The following is a 14,416-nucleotide window of genomic DNA, read 5'->3' as shown; positions in this document are numbered from 1 at the left end:
AGACTTTCTCGCGGGCCCTGACCCACCAGCTGAAGGGCCAGTGGCCTCAAAGGAGGCCGGAGGGACCTCCACTAATATAAGCTGGCAATGCTAACTCCACAAGAGAATAAATGCAATGGATCAGGGGGCGGGAGAGGAATAAGCAACTGCACACACCAAGCAAACCAGGAAATGGCTCAATATTTAGTTTACGTCAGCGTGAAACACACATCGAGGGACTCCACAGCACACAGAACCTTTCTATAGATACACTATGAAGAAGAAGAAGAAGAGTTTGGATTTGATATCCCGCCTTTCACTCCCTTTTAAGGAGTCTCAAAGCGGCTAACATTCTCCTTTCCCTTCCTCCCCCACAACAAACACTCTGTGAGGTGAGTGGGGCTGAGAGACTTCACAGAAGTGTGACTGGCCCAAGGTCACCCAGCAGCTGCATGTGGAGGAGCGGAGACGCGAACCCGGTTCCCCAGATTAGGAGTCTACCGCTCTTAACCACTACACCACACTGGCTCTCTATGAGTGAATTTGCTCTCTAGTGGGGATCCTTATCTTGCCAAAACAGCACCACTTGCGCACAAGGGGGAGGAATGAGCAGCGACAGGAGGAAACCCTTGTCAGCTTTGCCTTTGAGCCAGTGCCAATGACCAGGCTCAACCTCTTCAGCCCCGACTGGGCCAGGCGAGCTGGAAAGCACTCCCAGAGACCTTCCGCTGCAGGGAGCAGGTCTAAGTGCTGTGGACTCACAACTTAGAGCTGTGAGCACCAAACTCAGTTCCAAAAGTCAGCGGAGCACAGCATGAACCACATGAATAACAGCTCTGAAGTATAACTTCTTTTATTCTCTACAGCTACTGCCTAAACTAACTAAAGACTAATCGGAGACGCTGGACTGCATGAGTGTTACAGCTGCTTGAGCAGTCACCTTATCTATATACAGATAACAGTCAGACTCCCACAGGCTGGAGCGGAAGAAGCGGTGAGCAAAATCCGCCCCCTCCTTTCTGAAACATTGTCAGCAGATTCTTGCAATGGGAGGGGTGAAACATCCTCAACCCTAAGGTTTGCAGACGAATGAAAAATCCTCTGGGGCGGGACAAGCGGTGGCTGAGCTCAACAGGGGCTAAATGTGCTCACTGAATGCTGGTTGGCTGGTGAAAAATGGAAAAGCTGAGCGGGGAGATGGGATGGAATGGAACATCCTAGAAAAGGGCATGGCTGGCAGGCAAGCCTCCTGGGACAGGAGCACTCCACCCTGCCCTGTTTTCTTGCGGCTCCCCCCCCCCCCCCGTTCCATGCCATTCTACAGAGGGGGGAAGAGCCATCTGCTCACAATTTCTCCTGTTCTACAGGTAGGCAGCCATCCTGGGTCATCTTCAAGGTTACTCCCGAATTCCCCCGCTGTTGCCAGGCAGAGCAAACCTACAAGGAAGAACACAAAACATTCAAATTACACAGTTTAATGCTGCATTTCCATTTAATAGTTGCAGTGGAGTTACGAGGTGGTATTGTTTTGGAAGGTGAACCGCCACTGATGGCTAACCCAAGAGGATTCCTGGGGTACTACTAGTTATTAACATCTGTAATTAGGAATCCTCTCTGCGGAAGGCATTTGAAAACCGAACTGAGCTTCCCAGAACAACTGGAGCCTGCCGTCATCCATGGTAATAAATGCTAACACTAAGAGATGGAAACTGAACAGAGCTGCAGAGCTTTAAATGGTTTATTTAATAACGAGGAAAATGAGCTATTTTTCATGTCAGCATTAATGAGATTATACTTTGCTTTTCCTCTACCAGTAATCAACAGCAGTTAAATCATTACTCTGGAGAAGAAGGTTAATGTGTCAGCATGGCTCATGCTCATCAAGATATGTTTTTTGGGGGGGGAGTTACCGTCCCCCTACAAACAAATGGCACGATCTGTACTATATTAACCAACTTCCCTTTGGATTTCGGGCTTTGGTGGATTAGTAACTCCCAAGATATTTTAAAATCTGATTTTACTTCAATTGACTCATTACCCGTTTTTATTCGGTATTTGCCATGCGTTTTGTTTAACAAAAGTCTATTAATACAAAACATTGCCTCTTCTCCATAGAGCCAAAGGCAGATTCATTCTCTCTCTCTCTCTCTCTCTCTCACACACACACACACACAAAACCACACATACACTACTCTCTCGCCACACAGTTTACTGCTCAACAATTTTATGATTTGTGCCTCTGCTGAAAAGCCATCGCTCTGAAGACAACATGAACACGCCGTCAGTGATGTCTGACTTGCAATGACCCTTTCACGTGTGCAAATTATTACTTGCACATTTGTCCATCGGCGAACATGGCATCTTGTGTGACTTCAAAAGACAGTCAACGACAGAGAAGGCAAACAGCAGTGGCAAAGAAGGTTCATCGCTCTCTTGTGTCAGAGTAAACCGGAGGCATTTCGACCAAGCCAAGTCCCAGGGTTCAGCCCCGCCCAGACCTCAAACTTGAGGTCTGCGCAGAGGAGAAGATGGGTTTTCACTGTGACCCTGAAGAGGAATTGCAGTGGTGTCAGACACAACAACTTCCATCATCTTTGGCTGCTCGCTGATGGAAGATGGAATCCAGAAACATCTTGAGAGAGAGAGCACCACGTTGGTTACCCTCAAGCTAGTGGATCTGGATATGCCAACCCCAAAATTGGAAGTCCCCATGCCAACTGCCCATATTCCTAGCTGCCTCTCGGACCACTCCCATCACCCACAGGGCCACAGGAGCAGAGCAGGTGGAAAGCCAGGAAGGAACTTCAGAGCCGCAGCTGCCAAAATCCATGGCTAGCTCTCTGTGAGGTTACTTGGGAGAAAGGGGATGTACATGGAAACACCTGCTCGGATCAGGGCCCGGCTGAGAGGCAGGAAGGGGCAGAGCCCCCGATGTCTTCATCCCTCCCCCTGAACCTTCCTGACCCAGGAAAACCAACCGCAAGGGGGAGTCGGCCGGCAGAACATCGTAACAACACTCTCTCTACGGGGCGCCCCTTGCCCACCGTATTGAAAAGGGCATTTTTTTACTTCTAGACCGATCTCTTGTTCACGTCACCTGTGAATAGAAAGCTTTATAAAGCTTTGACTTTGGGAAAAGCGCGATCATCAGAGAGTTGCCTGGAGTGTGGAGCTGGACCGGCAGGTGAGTAAGCAGGGAGCTCTTGTAGTCGATAAGGAGAGCGGCAACAACACTCGTGGAGTCCTAGGGAAAAGGACAGGGAGAGAACCACTTCTGAAAGGAGGCGGGTGGGAAACTGGCTATCCAAGAGCCCCTGCCCACCTCGAAGGACGTCCACCATATATAAAAACCCGACATCATGGACATCCTTTTGCACATACTTCCAAGGTTTGAAAACAGTTGGTTAGAAAGAGACTTTGTACAAGAATGCAACACTACTATCTACCTCTGTTTAAAAGGGACGTCACAGTACAGCATTTGATTCCATGCAAGATTGAATGGCCTGATCCTGGATTAGCTCCCTGATGGGGGAGATGCATGGGAAGGTAAGCCCCCTGTTTAGTTGCCACCAGCCCATTTTACCTTTTCCTTTACCTATGTCTGAACCTGGTCAAGAAGAAAAACCAACCAACACTGAACCAAAGTGAAACCGACCGGGAGCTTATGACTGCTTTTGCAAGCAGTTTCTCTGAAACTGCTTTTAGCATCCTGGAGGTTCCCTCTGGAAGTTGGTTTTTGGAACACAGCGGCAACGTGTAAACACTTCAAATATGGCACTGCCGATTCTGAAACACCCCCCTTTTCCCAGATGGCTATCAAGAGAAATGGTCAGCGTAAAGGGAGGCAGCTTATAGAATATGCCGCTAGGGCGCTGATTCATTTAGAGATTAAAATGCTTATCTCTTCCTGTATATCTGCATTATTGCTAGGCTACAGATGTTCCCAACTATCGCCACCTCTCATCTCATTTGTGTTATTTTTAGCTCTCCAGCCTCATGCCTTGCCAGGTCAGTGAAACAATGCAAATTCCCTTTCGGAGTTTTTGCTCCGCGCAGAATACCTGGCAGCCGTTCAGAAGCGATAGCCGAGGCCCCATAAATAGCCAGAGGTTTATAGGAGTTGGGTGTCTCAGAGCCAAACAATAGAAGGAAGGTCAGGGCCCACACAGCTTGCAACGCCACAAAGGGGCAGGCAGGCAGGCAGGGGGAGAAAGGATTCAAAGGGACATGTGCACTCACAGCCTTTGAATCTGGAGCTTTTCAAGTTTAACCCCTCCATTATGCATTGTTCTTCATGTATAATAAGCCACGCTTCCACCAAATGCTTTTGCAGATTGTGGAATGGTGATGTAATCGAAGACTCGAGGCAGAAGAAAACACACACAGAGACTTTGAGCACGTCTAAAAGTTCCCTGTTGGGTGCAGGGCAAAAGAGCACACGATCCCTGCTGATTCCACTGCCATGCCAGTCCTCCTTCTACATGAGGCTGCATTTTAAACTGCATTTTAACCTGTATTTTAAATTGGGGTTTTTCCCTATTATGTTTTTACTGTAATTTTACTGGTGTTAGCTGCCCTGAGCCCGGCTCTGGCCGGGGAGGGCAGGGTATAAATAAACATTATTATTATTATTATTATTATTACTACTACTACTACTACACCAGGCAGCCCCCCTGGCGCCACCTGATGTTGTGGGACGGCAACACTCACCCCTACCCCGCTCCCCATTTTATTGCAATTCATCCCCACATCTCCCCAGTTTTCAAGGCTGTGTTTCTTCTTACACCTGTCCTCAGTGGACTGAGACAGAGGAGAGTCTGGCCAACTTCTGGTCCTTATTATTCCCGAGCTTGCGGGGGGGGGGGGCATTTCTGCCCTGTAGAATTCTGGACTCCTGCATTGCACAAGCCTGGAGAAAGTTTTTCCGCCTGCATGGACCGGTTGTGGCAAGAACAGAGCTTGGAATGGAACAGCACTCACCCCATCGTAGAACCTGATGGATGTCATGTGAGCCTTGGAAATGGTGATGCTTCCATAGTGCGGGTGGCAAAACAGAAGGCCCTCTGAGAAGAAATAGAGCTTACCTGCAAAGGGAAGCAGGGGTGGGGAGGAGAAGAATACATGAGATGCTTCATGCATCGGCTTAAAATCCCTCTGTATAAAGAGCCAGGTGGATCTTTTTGCCAAGACCACATAACACCGGTCTTGAAAGACCTACACTGGCTCCCAGTACGTTTCCGAGCACAATTCAAAATGTTGGTGCTGACGTTTAAAGCCCTAAATGGCCTTGGTCCAGTGTACCTGAAGGAGCGTCTCCACCCCCACCGTTCTGCCCGGACACTGAGGTCCAGCACCGAGGGCCTTCTGGCGGTTCCCTCGCTGCGAGAAGCCAAGTTACAGGGAACCAGGCAGAGGGCCTTCTCGGTGGTGGCACCCTGTGGAACGCCCTCCCACCAGATGTCAAAGCGAACAACAACTACCAGACTTTTAGAAGACATCTGAAGGCAGCCCTGTTTAGGGAAGCTTTTAATGTTTAATAGACTATTGTATTTTAATATTTTTTGGAAGCCGCCCAGAGTGGCTGGGAAAACCCAACCAGATGGGCGGGATATAAATAAATAAATTATTATTATTATTATTATTATTATTATTATGAACTCAAAGATCATGCACGGTACTGCCCACTTTTAGGCTGAACTGAACATGAGGGAAAGAGGCAACAGTCCCAACAAGAGCAGGGCCGGATGCTGCCTTTGGACACATCCACAAAACACTAGCTTTAAATAAGCAAACTACTTTTGTGTTTCAGATGCATTGCTCTATATATCTGTACGCTGTCTTTTAAGGGCAGTGAAGTCTGGCGAAATTCCTTTTAGGGAAACTCATTCCTATAAAGTGACGCCACAGAAGCTGAATCCGAGACAGAGATTGGGAAATGCAACTATGCAAAATGCGCCCTTTTTCTTCTGCACTTCTCAGTCATTCTCCCATTAGAGAGTAGAGCCGTAGTCACAAATTAAATTTTTCAACCTCTTCCCACTTTTCTTTTTTAAAAAATGTGAACGACGCATAAAAATTCACTCCGGTGATTAAATCCACCAGATCCTGGAACTTACCAGAGTCAGTATTTACTTTTAAGGAAGTAATATTTTAGGAGCAAATGCTACCCTTTGGGAGCAAAAGCACATTTGCAGTTTCACTTTGTCGCTTAAACCGAACACGGCAAGCTAAAACCTTGCAGCCCACGCAGTGCTGGGTTATCTGAAAAGCCTTTTGGATTAAGAGGTCTAAAGGAGATTTCCTAAAGTGAACATCTTAGTGCAAAGGCCTTGTCAGAGAGGCTCAGGTGGTACACCATGTGTGTATTTGTGTGTGTAAATCCAAGTTAGAGCGCCAGAATGGCGTATCTAGACAGGCATCAGGGACTGACTCAAGCTGAAAGGGGACTCAGGGAGGTCTTTACGGCTAAAGGGCAGAGCGGCTCTGCTGATCCATGGGGCTGATTTGCACCCCCAAGGAAATGTCGCCACGAGCGGCAACGCTAGATGTGGAGCTTGAACCTCAGAGCAGTGTCATACTGAAACGGGGAGATGACGAGATACAACTAGCAGCACAACAAGGGGGGTTATTTGAGAGGATTCCATTTCACAATAAAACAATTGTTCTAACAGGAAAGAGTAAAGACAAATCACTAGCTGAGGATGAGGACCAGGACCTAAGAATTATTTCAGATGTGTCAATAACTGTTATTACCTCCTGCCACGTCAAAAGCTGCTCCTGAAGCTCTGTTTTTTAAAAGAGGCTTGCTGTTCAACAAGGAAGGGGCTGCTCCTGAAACCGGCACACATGTCCAGGCACAGGGCTAGACATGAGGTCCTTTGAATCTTGACCGCTACTTGAGATTCAAATTCGCAGGCATCAACAAAATGGCAGACAGGGGGAGAATCAAAAAGCAGGGAAGTTGAGAAACCCAAGGTGAGCGTTGGGGGGGGGGGCTCTCCTTTCGCTGCCTGTTCATTCGAATGTCCCATCAGGGCAGGTCACTTACCTTCCTCTGGTCTACACAGCGAATTGCTGGAAGCAATATAGGCTCCGTCGCCTCCTGTCAGGAAGGTTCCTAGGAAAGATTCTTCTTCCTGTAAAGGTGGAGAGTTTTTAAGGATCAAACAATGGCAACAGAGTCTCTGAACTGGACCAATTATATTTGAAAGATACTCTCTCCCTATCGGCTGAACGTTGATTCACAACACCCCTTAGGAACACTGGAAGGTGCCTGGTACCAACTCCGACAATTTGTCCGTTCAGTTCATCATTGTCTGACTGGAGAGGTTCTCCAGAGTCTCGGGCACAAAGGAGGTGTTTTCTCAGTTGCTATGTGATCTTTCAAATTCCTATAAAGCGACGCCGCTCTCAGTCACTCTCCCATGAGAGAGTAGAGTCGTAGTCACAAATTAATTTTTCACCCTCTTCGGAAAAGCACATGCACCCTATGGAAAGCACATGCTCTACCACTGATCTATGAGCCATCCCTGAACCAATGGCAAAACCTCTTGTCTTTTCTGACTGCACCCAACAGGAGGAATGGGCGACCAGTGGCCCTTGGTCTTCCATCAGTCACATTGGATGGGCAGGATCTGCAGGGCCATAGATTCCCTATCCCTGCCCCAGTGGTTCTCAGAATGATTGCAAGGCCTCCCCTTAGGAGGAGGTATGGGGCACCTGGAGGGAGGAGTACCAAGTTTTAGAGAGAGGTGACATCCTGAAGCTAGAGCTGTCTAACGTCTCCATCAAGCAGGACTGCTTGTACATAATAGTGGACTGAATGTCCCCTCATCTAAACTGGATGCAGGGCAGAGGACTGCACCCTCGATGGCTCCTTAGCCTCATTTCTTTCAAGGACAGGCTCGGAAAAGTTGCTTCTAGCTTTCTCACTGTGCATGCAAACCACATCTAAATAGCTAAATCTGCAAAACAAGTGCTGGGGAGGAAGAGGACAAGCACTGAGACAGAAACGGACAATATAACACAAAACTTAATATTCTTGGGAACCTCCACCAGCAAAGCGTTAGACCCAGACTCAGACACACGACTCACACAACCTCAAGCTTAATCAGCCGGCCGAGTTGCATTACAGACCTTCAGGATTTGCTGCGCTTTCTCTGACAGTTTCACTTCGTTATCTTCAACCTATAAACAAAGCCAACAATTGCTTCAGCTCAGCGCATTTCCTTCGCAAACTGGAAATCCTGTAATATAACTGCAGTGGATCTCTTGCAGCTTGTGCCGCCTGAACTGTTTCGAGGTGTGCAACTTAGAAGGACAGAACTGTAGAGCTGGAAGGGACCACAAGAGTCATCTAGTCCAACCGCCTGCCTTGCTGGAATCTTTCACCCAACTCGAACCCATGACCCTGAGATCAACAGCCGCATGCTTCATCAACTGAGCTATCCCTTTGGACCTCATGAGCTCACTATGGCAATCATCCGTGTCCCCAGTTTTATGGAGCAAGCATAAAATGGTCTTCAGCTGCAGTGCCATATGACAGTTTTACTCGGGTGTCGGGCTTAAGCTGAAAGACAGTGACTGGGCGAAGGTAACCTTAATAATAAATTTTATTTATACCCCGCCCTCCCTGGCCAGAGCTCAGGGCGGCTAACACCAATAAAATCACAGTAAAAACATAATAGGGGGGAAAGGGGGAGGGAACCAATTTAAAATACGGGTTTAAATGCAATTTAAAATGCAGTCCCATTTTAAAGTAGCCGATAAATCAAGACCATAAGGGGAGGGAAACATAAGAGTTTGGGTCAGACTGAGTCCAAACCAAAGGCCAGGCGGAACAGCTCCGTCTTGCAGGCCCTGTGGAAAGATGTCAAGTCCCGCAGGGCCCTAGTCTCTTGTGACACAGCGTTCCACCACGTTGGGGCCAGTGCTGAAAAGACCCTGGCCCTAGTTGAGACCAATCTAACCTCCTTGAGGCACGGGACCTCCAAAGTGTTGATACCTTGTGATTCTCAAGGCTGAGTCTCTCCTGGGTCCTAGTCCAGGCATAGGCAAACTCAGCCCTCTAGATGTTTTGGGACTACAACTCCCATGCTCCCTAGCTACCAGGACCAGTGGTCAGGGATGGTGGGAATTGTAGTCCCAAAACATCTGGAGGGCCGAGTTTGCCTACGCCTGTCCTAGTCCATCTCTCTATGTGCCACACCACAGAGCGTCTCTTCATTTGTGCGATTCTCACACTTCATGCCAAAGTCTCCTCCTATCTTGGAATCCCCTCTACTTTTCATTTCCTACTGGACAAAAGCACTTTGGCTGAATTTGCACGAAGGAAAAGTTAACACTATTCGGTCCTCGGTCCTATTTAATCAGCTTTCCACCTCCCCAGTGGCGTAGCGTGGGGGGTGCAGGGGGGGCCGGCCGCACCGGGCGCAACATCTGGGGTTAGGGCAAATCCACAGGTTAGGGGGCGCAAATCCACGGGTTAGGGGGCGCAAATTACTTGCCTTGCCCCGGGTGCTGACAACCCACGCTACGCCACTGCACCTCCCAGTATCACAGAGTACGATACAGAGTCCATTTCAAGCACAATTTCACAGTTGCACTTGGAACAAGCTCAGCAGAGTAGTTTTCCTTGCTTTCAACACATTCGTAAGAAAAAGTTCCGCAATGATATCACTAAAAGGGGGGGAAAGGGGGGGGTTAAGGGAATGAAGTCATACCTACCAGCCAAGAAACAGATCTCGGGATAGCTGCAGTGAGAATGACATAGCTGGTTTCTGTGCTAATGCTGCCATCTGCAGGAAAGAAAAGAGAAGCGTAAGTTGTGTAGCTCCTGAGCTTGTGGAGATTTAACATCCTGCATGCCTGTGGCTCAATGGGGCTGTTTCATTGGAGGGATTCATTTCCTGAGACATGTACAGTCAAACCCCAGTTCTCAAACGGCTCCGCTTTCAAACGTTTTGGCTCCCAAACGCCAAAAACCCGGAAGTAAATGCTCCGGTTTACGAATGTTTTTCAGAACCTGAACATCTGACACAGTTTCTGCTTGAGTGCAGGAAACTCTTGCAACCAATCGGAAGCTGCGCCTCGGTTGCCAAATGTTTTGGAAGTCGAACGGTCTTCCAGAACGGATTGCATTCGACAACCGAGGTTTGAACGTAACAGGAAGGGGACAGTTTGTAGATGTTGCCCCCCAGCGAACTCTGCAAATCAGAGAGGTTGCCAAGACGGAGATGTTATGTCCACTGGGAGCATAGGATGTGATCAGATCATCAATCAGTTCAGCTCAGTACTGTCTGCACCAGCCTTCACCAACCTGACATTCTCCAGATGTTTTGTGATGCTGGCTGGGGCCAATTCGTGGTCCAAAACATCTGGAGAGAGCCAGGCTGGGAAAGGCTGGTGTGCAATGACTGCAGAACGATTTCAAACAAGGAGTCTCCCCCAGTCATAGCTGGAGATGCTGGCAACTGAACTGGGGCTTTTTGCATGCAAGGCAGATGTCCTACCACTATGACTCTTCCTTCGTGGCCCATGTACCCGTAAGTGGAAGGTTCCTAAAGGTGAAATAATTTATCACGTGCTCTAGCTTCATGCCATGATAAGTTTGAGAAACTAGCTTGGTGTGGACAGGCTTGTGAAGGCAAATGGGGCCGGGAATGCCTCCCCAGATCAAGAATATGCAGACTTCACAGTGAAGCTGAGCCATTTGCTAGTGTGTGCTTGATAAGAATTTAGCATTTACTCATTGGGTTGGTTTGCATGAAATACTAAGCCATCAGCCAATGAATGGAAGAGCCTTGGGGGTCATGTGATGCCCATTCTGCTTAATCTGCCCTCCCATGTCCACTCTCTTCTGGCAAACTATAGGTTGCTGTTACACCCAAACAGGCAACCTGTAGTTTGTGCTAGCCATCTATACCAGGACGGTCAAACTATAGGTGTAAAAGCAAGCCGTAGTTTATTGTGAAAGAGAGGGAATACAAGTACGCAAGAGGAAAATAATAGGGGGTAGGAGGAGTCTGCAAGCCCAAAGTTTGATCACACAGTGTCCAAGCTGGCTTGGTGTTATGCGTGAACCAAGCCATTCCACACGCAACGTAATTCGACATTGCATTTGAAAGAGCTTTTCCCACTGCAGGTTTTCTTGGGCGGCAAAATACCTTTTTCTTTCACAAGAATTTGTGACGCCAGGAATGATTCTGAGAAGATCACCGACCCAAGGCAACCCCTTCCGCCAAGCAAGTCAGGAATGTCATATACTGTCATGGACACCTGCAGCAAACCAAGGGACCGGGTGGGGAGAGAAGGAGGAGCAAAAAAGAGCTTGGGTCAATACTCCCACTTTTATCCATCACAGTCCCCAGCTAAAACAGAGTTCACATTTTTGTGACTGAAGGAATTCTATGGAACAGCTGGGTGGGGAACTTTTTCAGCCCGGGGGCCAGATTCCCTTCCAAAAACAACCTTCTGAGGGCCACATGTCAGTGGTGAGGCCAAAGGCATAAGTGGGAAAAGCAATGAATGTTAATTTTATCTTGGTACTGTACGCTAGTCTGGAGGCAGTGAAGGCTACCAACTTGGATAGCTCCAAAAAATTAGACAAATTCATGGATGTTAAGCGGCTACTAGCCAGAATAGCTATATTCTACCTGCACTGTCTATATTCTATACCTATATTCTACCTCCACTAGAGGGACGCGGGTGGCGCTGTGGGTTAAACCACAGAGCTTAGGACTTGCCAGTCAGAAGGTCGGCGGTTTGAATCCCCGCGACAGGGTGAGCTCCTGTTGCTCAGTCCCTGCTCCTGCCAACCTAGCAGTTCGAAAGCACATCAAAGTGAAGTAGATAAATAGGTACCACTCCAGTGGGAAGGTAAACGGCGTTTCCGTGCGCTGCTCTGGTTCGCCAGTCATGCTGGCCACATGACCCAGAAGCTGTACACCGGCTCCCTCGGCCAATAAAGTGAGATGAGCGCTGCAACCCCAGAGTTGGTCACGACTGGACCTAATGGTCAGGGGTCCCTTTACCTTTACCTGCATTGTCAGAAGCAGTAACAGTTGCTGTAAAGCCCAGGAGGCGGGACTGCTCTTGCACTCAGGCCTTGGGCTTCCCATTGGCCACCGTGAGAACAGGACGTGGGACCAGATGAAACACTGGTCTGAACCTGCCGCCTCTTCTTGTGTGACTATGTGGTTTCTGCAGACTCACCTATCTCTATGTCCTCCATGCAGGCAAGTATTAAGAGACACATTCCCACTAGGCAAGAACAAGGGTGGAAGCAAGGCCAGTGAAGGATGTGGCTTGGAGGGGGGGGGGTCCTGAGGGACAGAGAGAGAAGCCTGGGGGGGCTGCCTTTGGCTCCCAGCCTTGAGGCTCCTTGGGGTACATAGCACCTCCTCTGCACCTCTGCCAGGTATAAGCCCCTGTGCACAATGTGGCTCAGGCAGGAGGATCTCCTGAGCCTTCCTGAACTTGCCAATACCTCTCAAGGCATTTTGGTAAAAGGACATGAACATCTAGGAAGCAGCAAACTTTAAATTCGACTCACTGTTTTCACTAAGTAGAGGCTGTCCTCATTATCCAGCGGAATAATTCTGGAAGGATAAACACACTGTTAGAAAACTTCCGTTGCAGCTTGAAACTGCCCTACCAGCAAAAATCGAGAAAACCAACAAGGCAATTTTTTGTTGCTGGCATCCGTCTGTCTTGAGAGGCAATGGAGTGTGCCTTCCGAGGTGAAGCGAAACCACTGCATTAGCAGCACAAAGTGACCAATCTGGAGCATGAGCCTGGGCAGTGTGGATGGAGGTCCTGAGTGGCTCAGACAACAAGACCCCTCTCTCTCTCGGCCTCGCTGATGTGGTCCAAAGGAAAGCAGAGCAATACGTTTGGCACCAGTTGGCTGGAGGAGTTGCCGGCAAATGAGGAACATTTTAAAAAATACATTCAGAGAATGGAGTCATAGGATCACCTGAGCCAGCCTCTGTCCATGTCTAAGTACTGCTGCCCCCTTGGGAGCAATTTCATGATTGCAGGAGCTTAAAAAAGAGCCACCGTTTGTAGACCTCTCTGGACATTACTAAGAAGCAGCAGCAGAAGGAATTGTATCTGCCGAGTGTGTTCCCAGAGACGTCTGAGTAGCATCATATGCAGTCATAACTGGCCCTAGAGCAGCGGTTCTCAACCTGTGGGTCCCCAGATATTGTTGGACTACAACTCCCATCATCCCTGAGCTCTGGCCTGGCTAGCTAGGGGTGATGGGAGTTGTAGTTCAACAACATCCGGGGACCCACAGGTTGAGAAAGGCTGGCCTAGAGGCTCCAGCAGTAAATCATCAAGCACAGAGTTCAAAATCTTACATGACCCAAGGAAGGCCCACCGGGCTCAATCACTGCTCACCTTTTTGCTGTTTATGGAGCCCTTTGAGACAATTTAATATTCTGCTGCTCAACTCCATATTAACAAACGTAATGTAAATTGTTTTGAGGTTTGTTTGCTTTTACAATCAAGCAGTATATCTATTTTATCAAATAAAAATAAATAAAAGAAGTTGTTTTTGGCCGTTTCCCCCGATATATTTTTACAAACGTTTTAATGCTGAAGATGAAATGCTGCAGGTAAATACATATTTGCCCAGTTCAGACCATGATTAAGCCAAGGAATGTAGGGACATTTTGTTCGAGCGCAGAGGCGCTTTGCTTCTCCCTTCAGACATGCTGCAAATCAGTTAAGAAAGCCTCCAATTAACCTGGTTCCTGCTTCACCAGAACTGGGAAGCAATGGTTATCATCTACAGAACAAAACAGGATATTGAACCCGTTTGATTTTTGGTTTAGCATGCTGGCTTGCTTCAAAGCAGGTGGAATAGGAAACAGTGGTTCATTAGGAACTTCCTGAATTAACTGCAGTTTATGGGGGGAAAGCAAAGGAGCTGCAGACGTGTGCAAGAGACTCAACCAAGATATGATTGATTGATTGATTGATTGATTGATTGAATGCAGCCATTCATGTTACACTGTGAACCAGCCCAAGTCCTCCAGAAATTGTAGACGGCACATTTAAACCACTATAATATGACTATGATCTAAAGGTGTGAACATTCAGTCAAGACTGAAGCCACGAAGCAAGGATATTTCTATGCAAGCTTCCATTTTCCCATTGTCTTATTTCTAGATGACTAAGTGATTTGAAGAATACCCACGCTATTCATCTGGCAACCACAGGTATCACGGCACCAAGCGCTTTATTTCTTCTGCTTCGCTTGGTTAGACTAAAGGCAAACTCTGTTCTCTATTAAGCTGTCGGTTCAAAAAGACACGCAGCCTTCTGAAAGTGAAGCATAAAGGAACTGACCTTCCATGGTTGTTCACAGCTTGAATCTGAAAATTTATTCTGGTGCTGTAAAGGAGAAAAGCGGGGAAATCAAGAGAAT

The 14,416-nt window shown here is 47.9% G+C and overlaps 1 protein-coding gene across 1 annotated transcript in view; it reads right to left on the bottom strand.

Annotated features, from left to right (window-relative positions):
- Positions 1–14,416, bottom strand: part of DNAAF9 (dynein axonemal assembly factor 9) — a 76,010-nt gene that overhangs the window by 20,569 nt on the left and 41,025 nt on the right. Inside the window, exons 15-23 of the mRNA XM_028744233.2 lie at positions 14,338–14,382; positions 12,533–12,578; positions 11,145–11,256; positions 9,706–9,776; positions 8,116–8,166; positions 7,028–7,115; positions 4,960–5,063; positions 3,077–3,223; positions 1,328–1,416 (exon numbers count right to left, since the gene is read on the bottom strand). Coding sequence (XP_028600066.2) covers positions 1,328–1,416; positions 3,077–3,223; positions 4,960–5,063; positions 7,028–7,115; positions 8,116–8,166; positions 9,706–9,776; positions 11,145–11,256; positions 12,533–12,578; positions 14,338–14,382 — 753 coding nt within the window. The remainder of the gene's footprint in view (positions 1–1,327; positions 1,417–3,076; positions 3,224–4,959; positions 5,064–7,027; positions 7,116–8,115; positions 8,167–9,705; positions 9,777–11,144; positions 11,257–12,532; positions 12,579–14,337; positions 14,383–14,416) is intronic.

This window comes from Podarcis muralis, chromosome 9, assembly GCF_964188315.1.
Source record: "Podarcis muralis chromosome 9, rPodMur119.hap1.1, whole genome shotgun sequence".
In the NCBI taxonomy this organism is placed as follows: domain Eukaryota; kingdom Metazoa; phylum Chordata; class Lepidosauria; order Squamata; family Lacertidae; genus Podarcis; species Podarcis muralis.
This window is presented reverse-complemented; position numbering and strand designations above follow the sequence as displayed.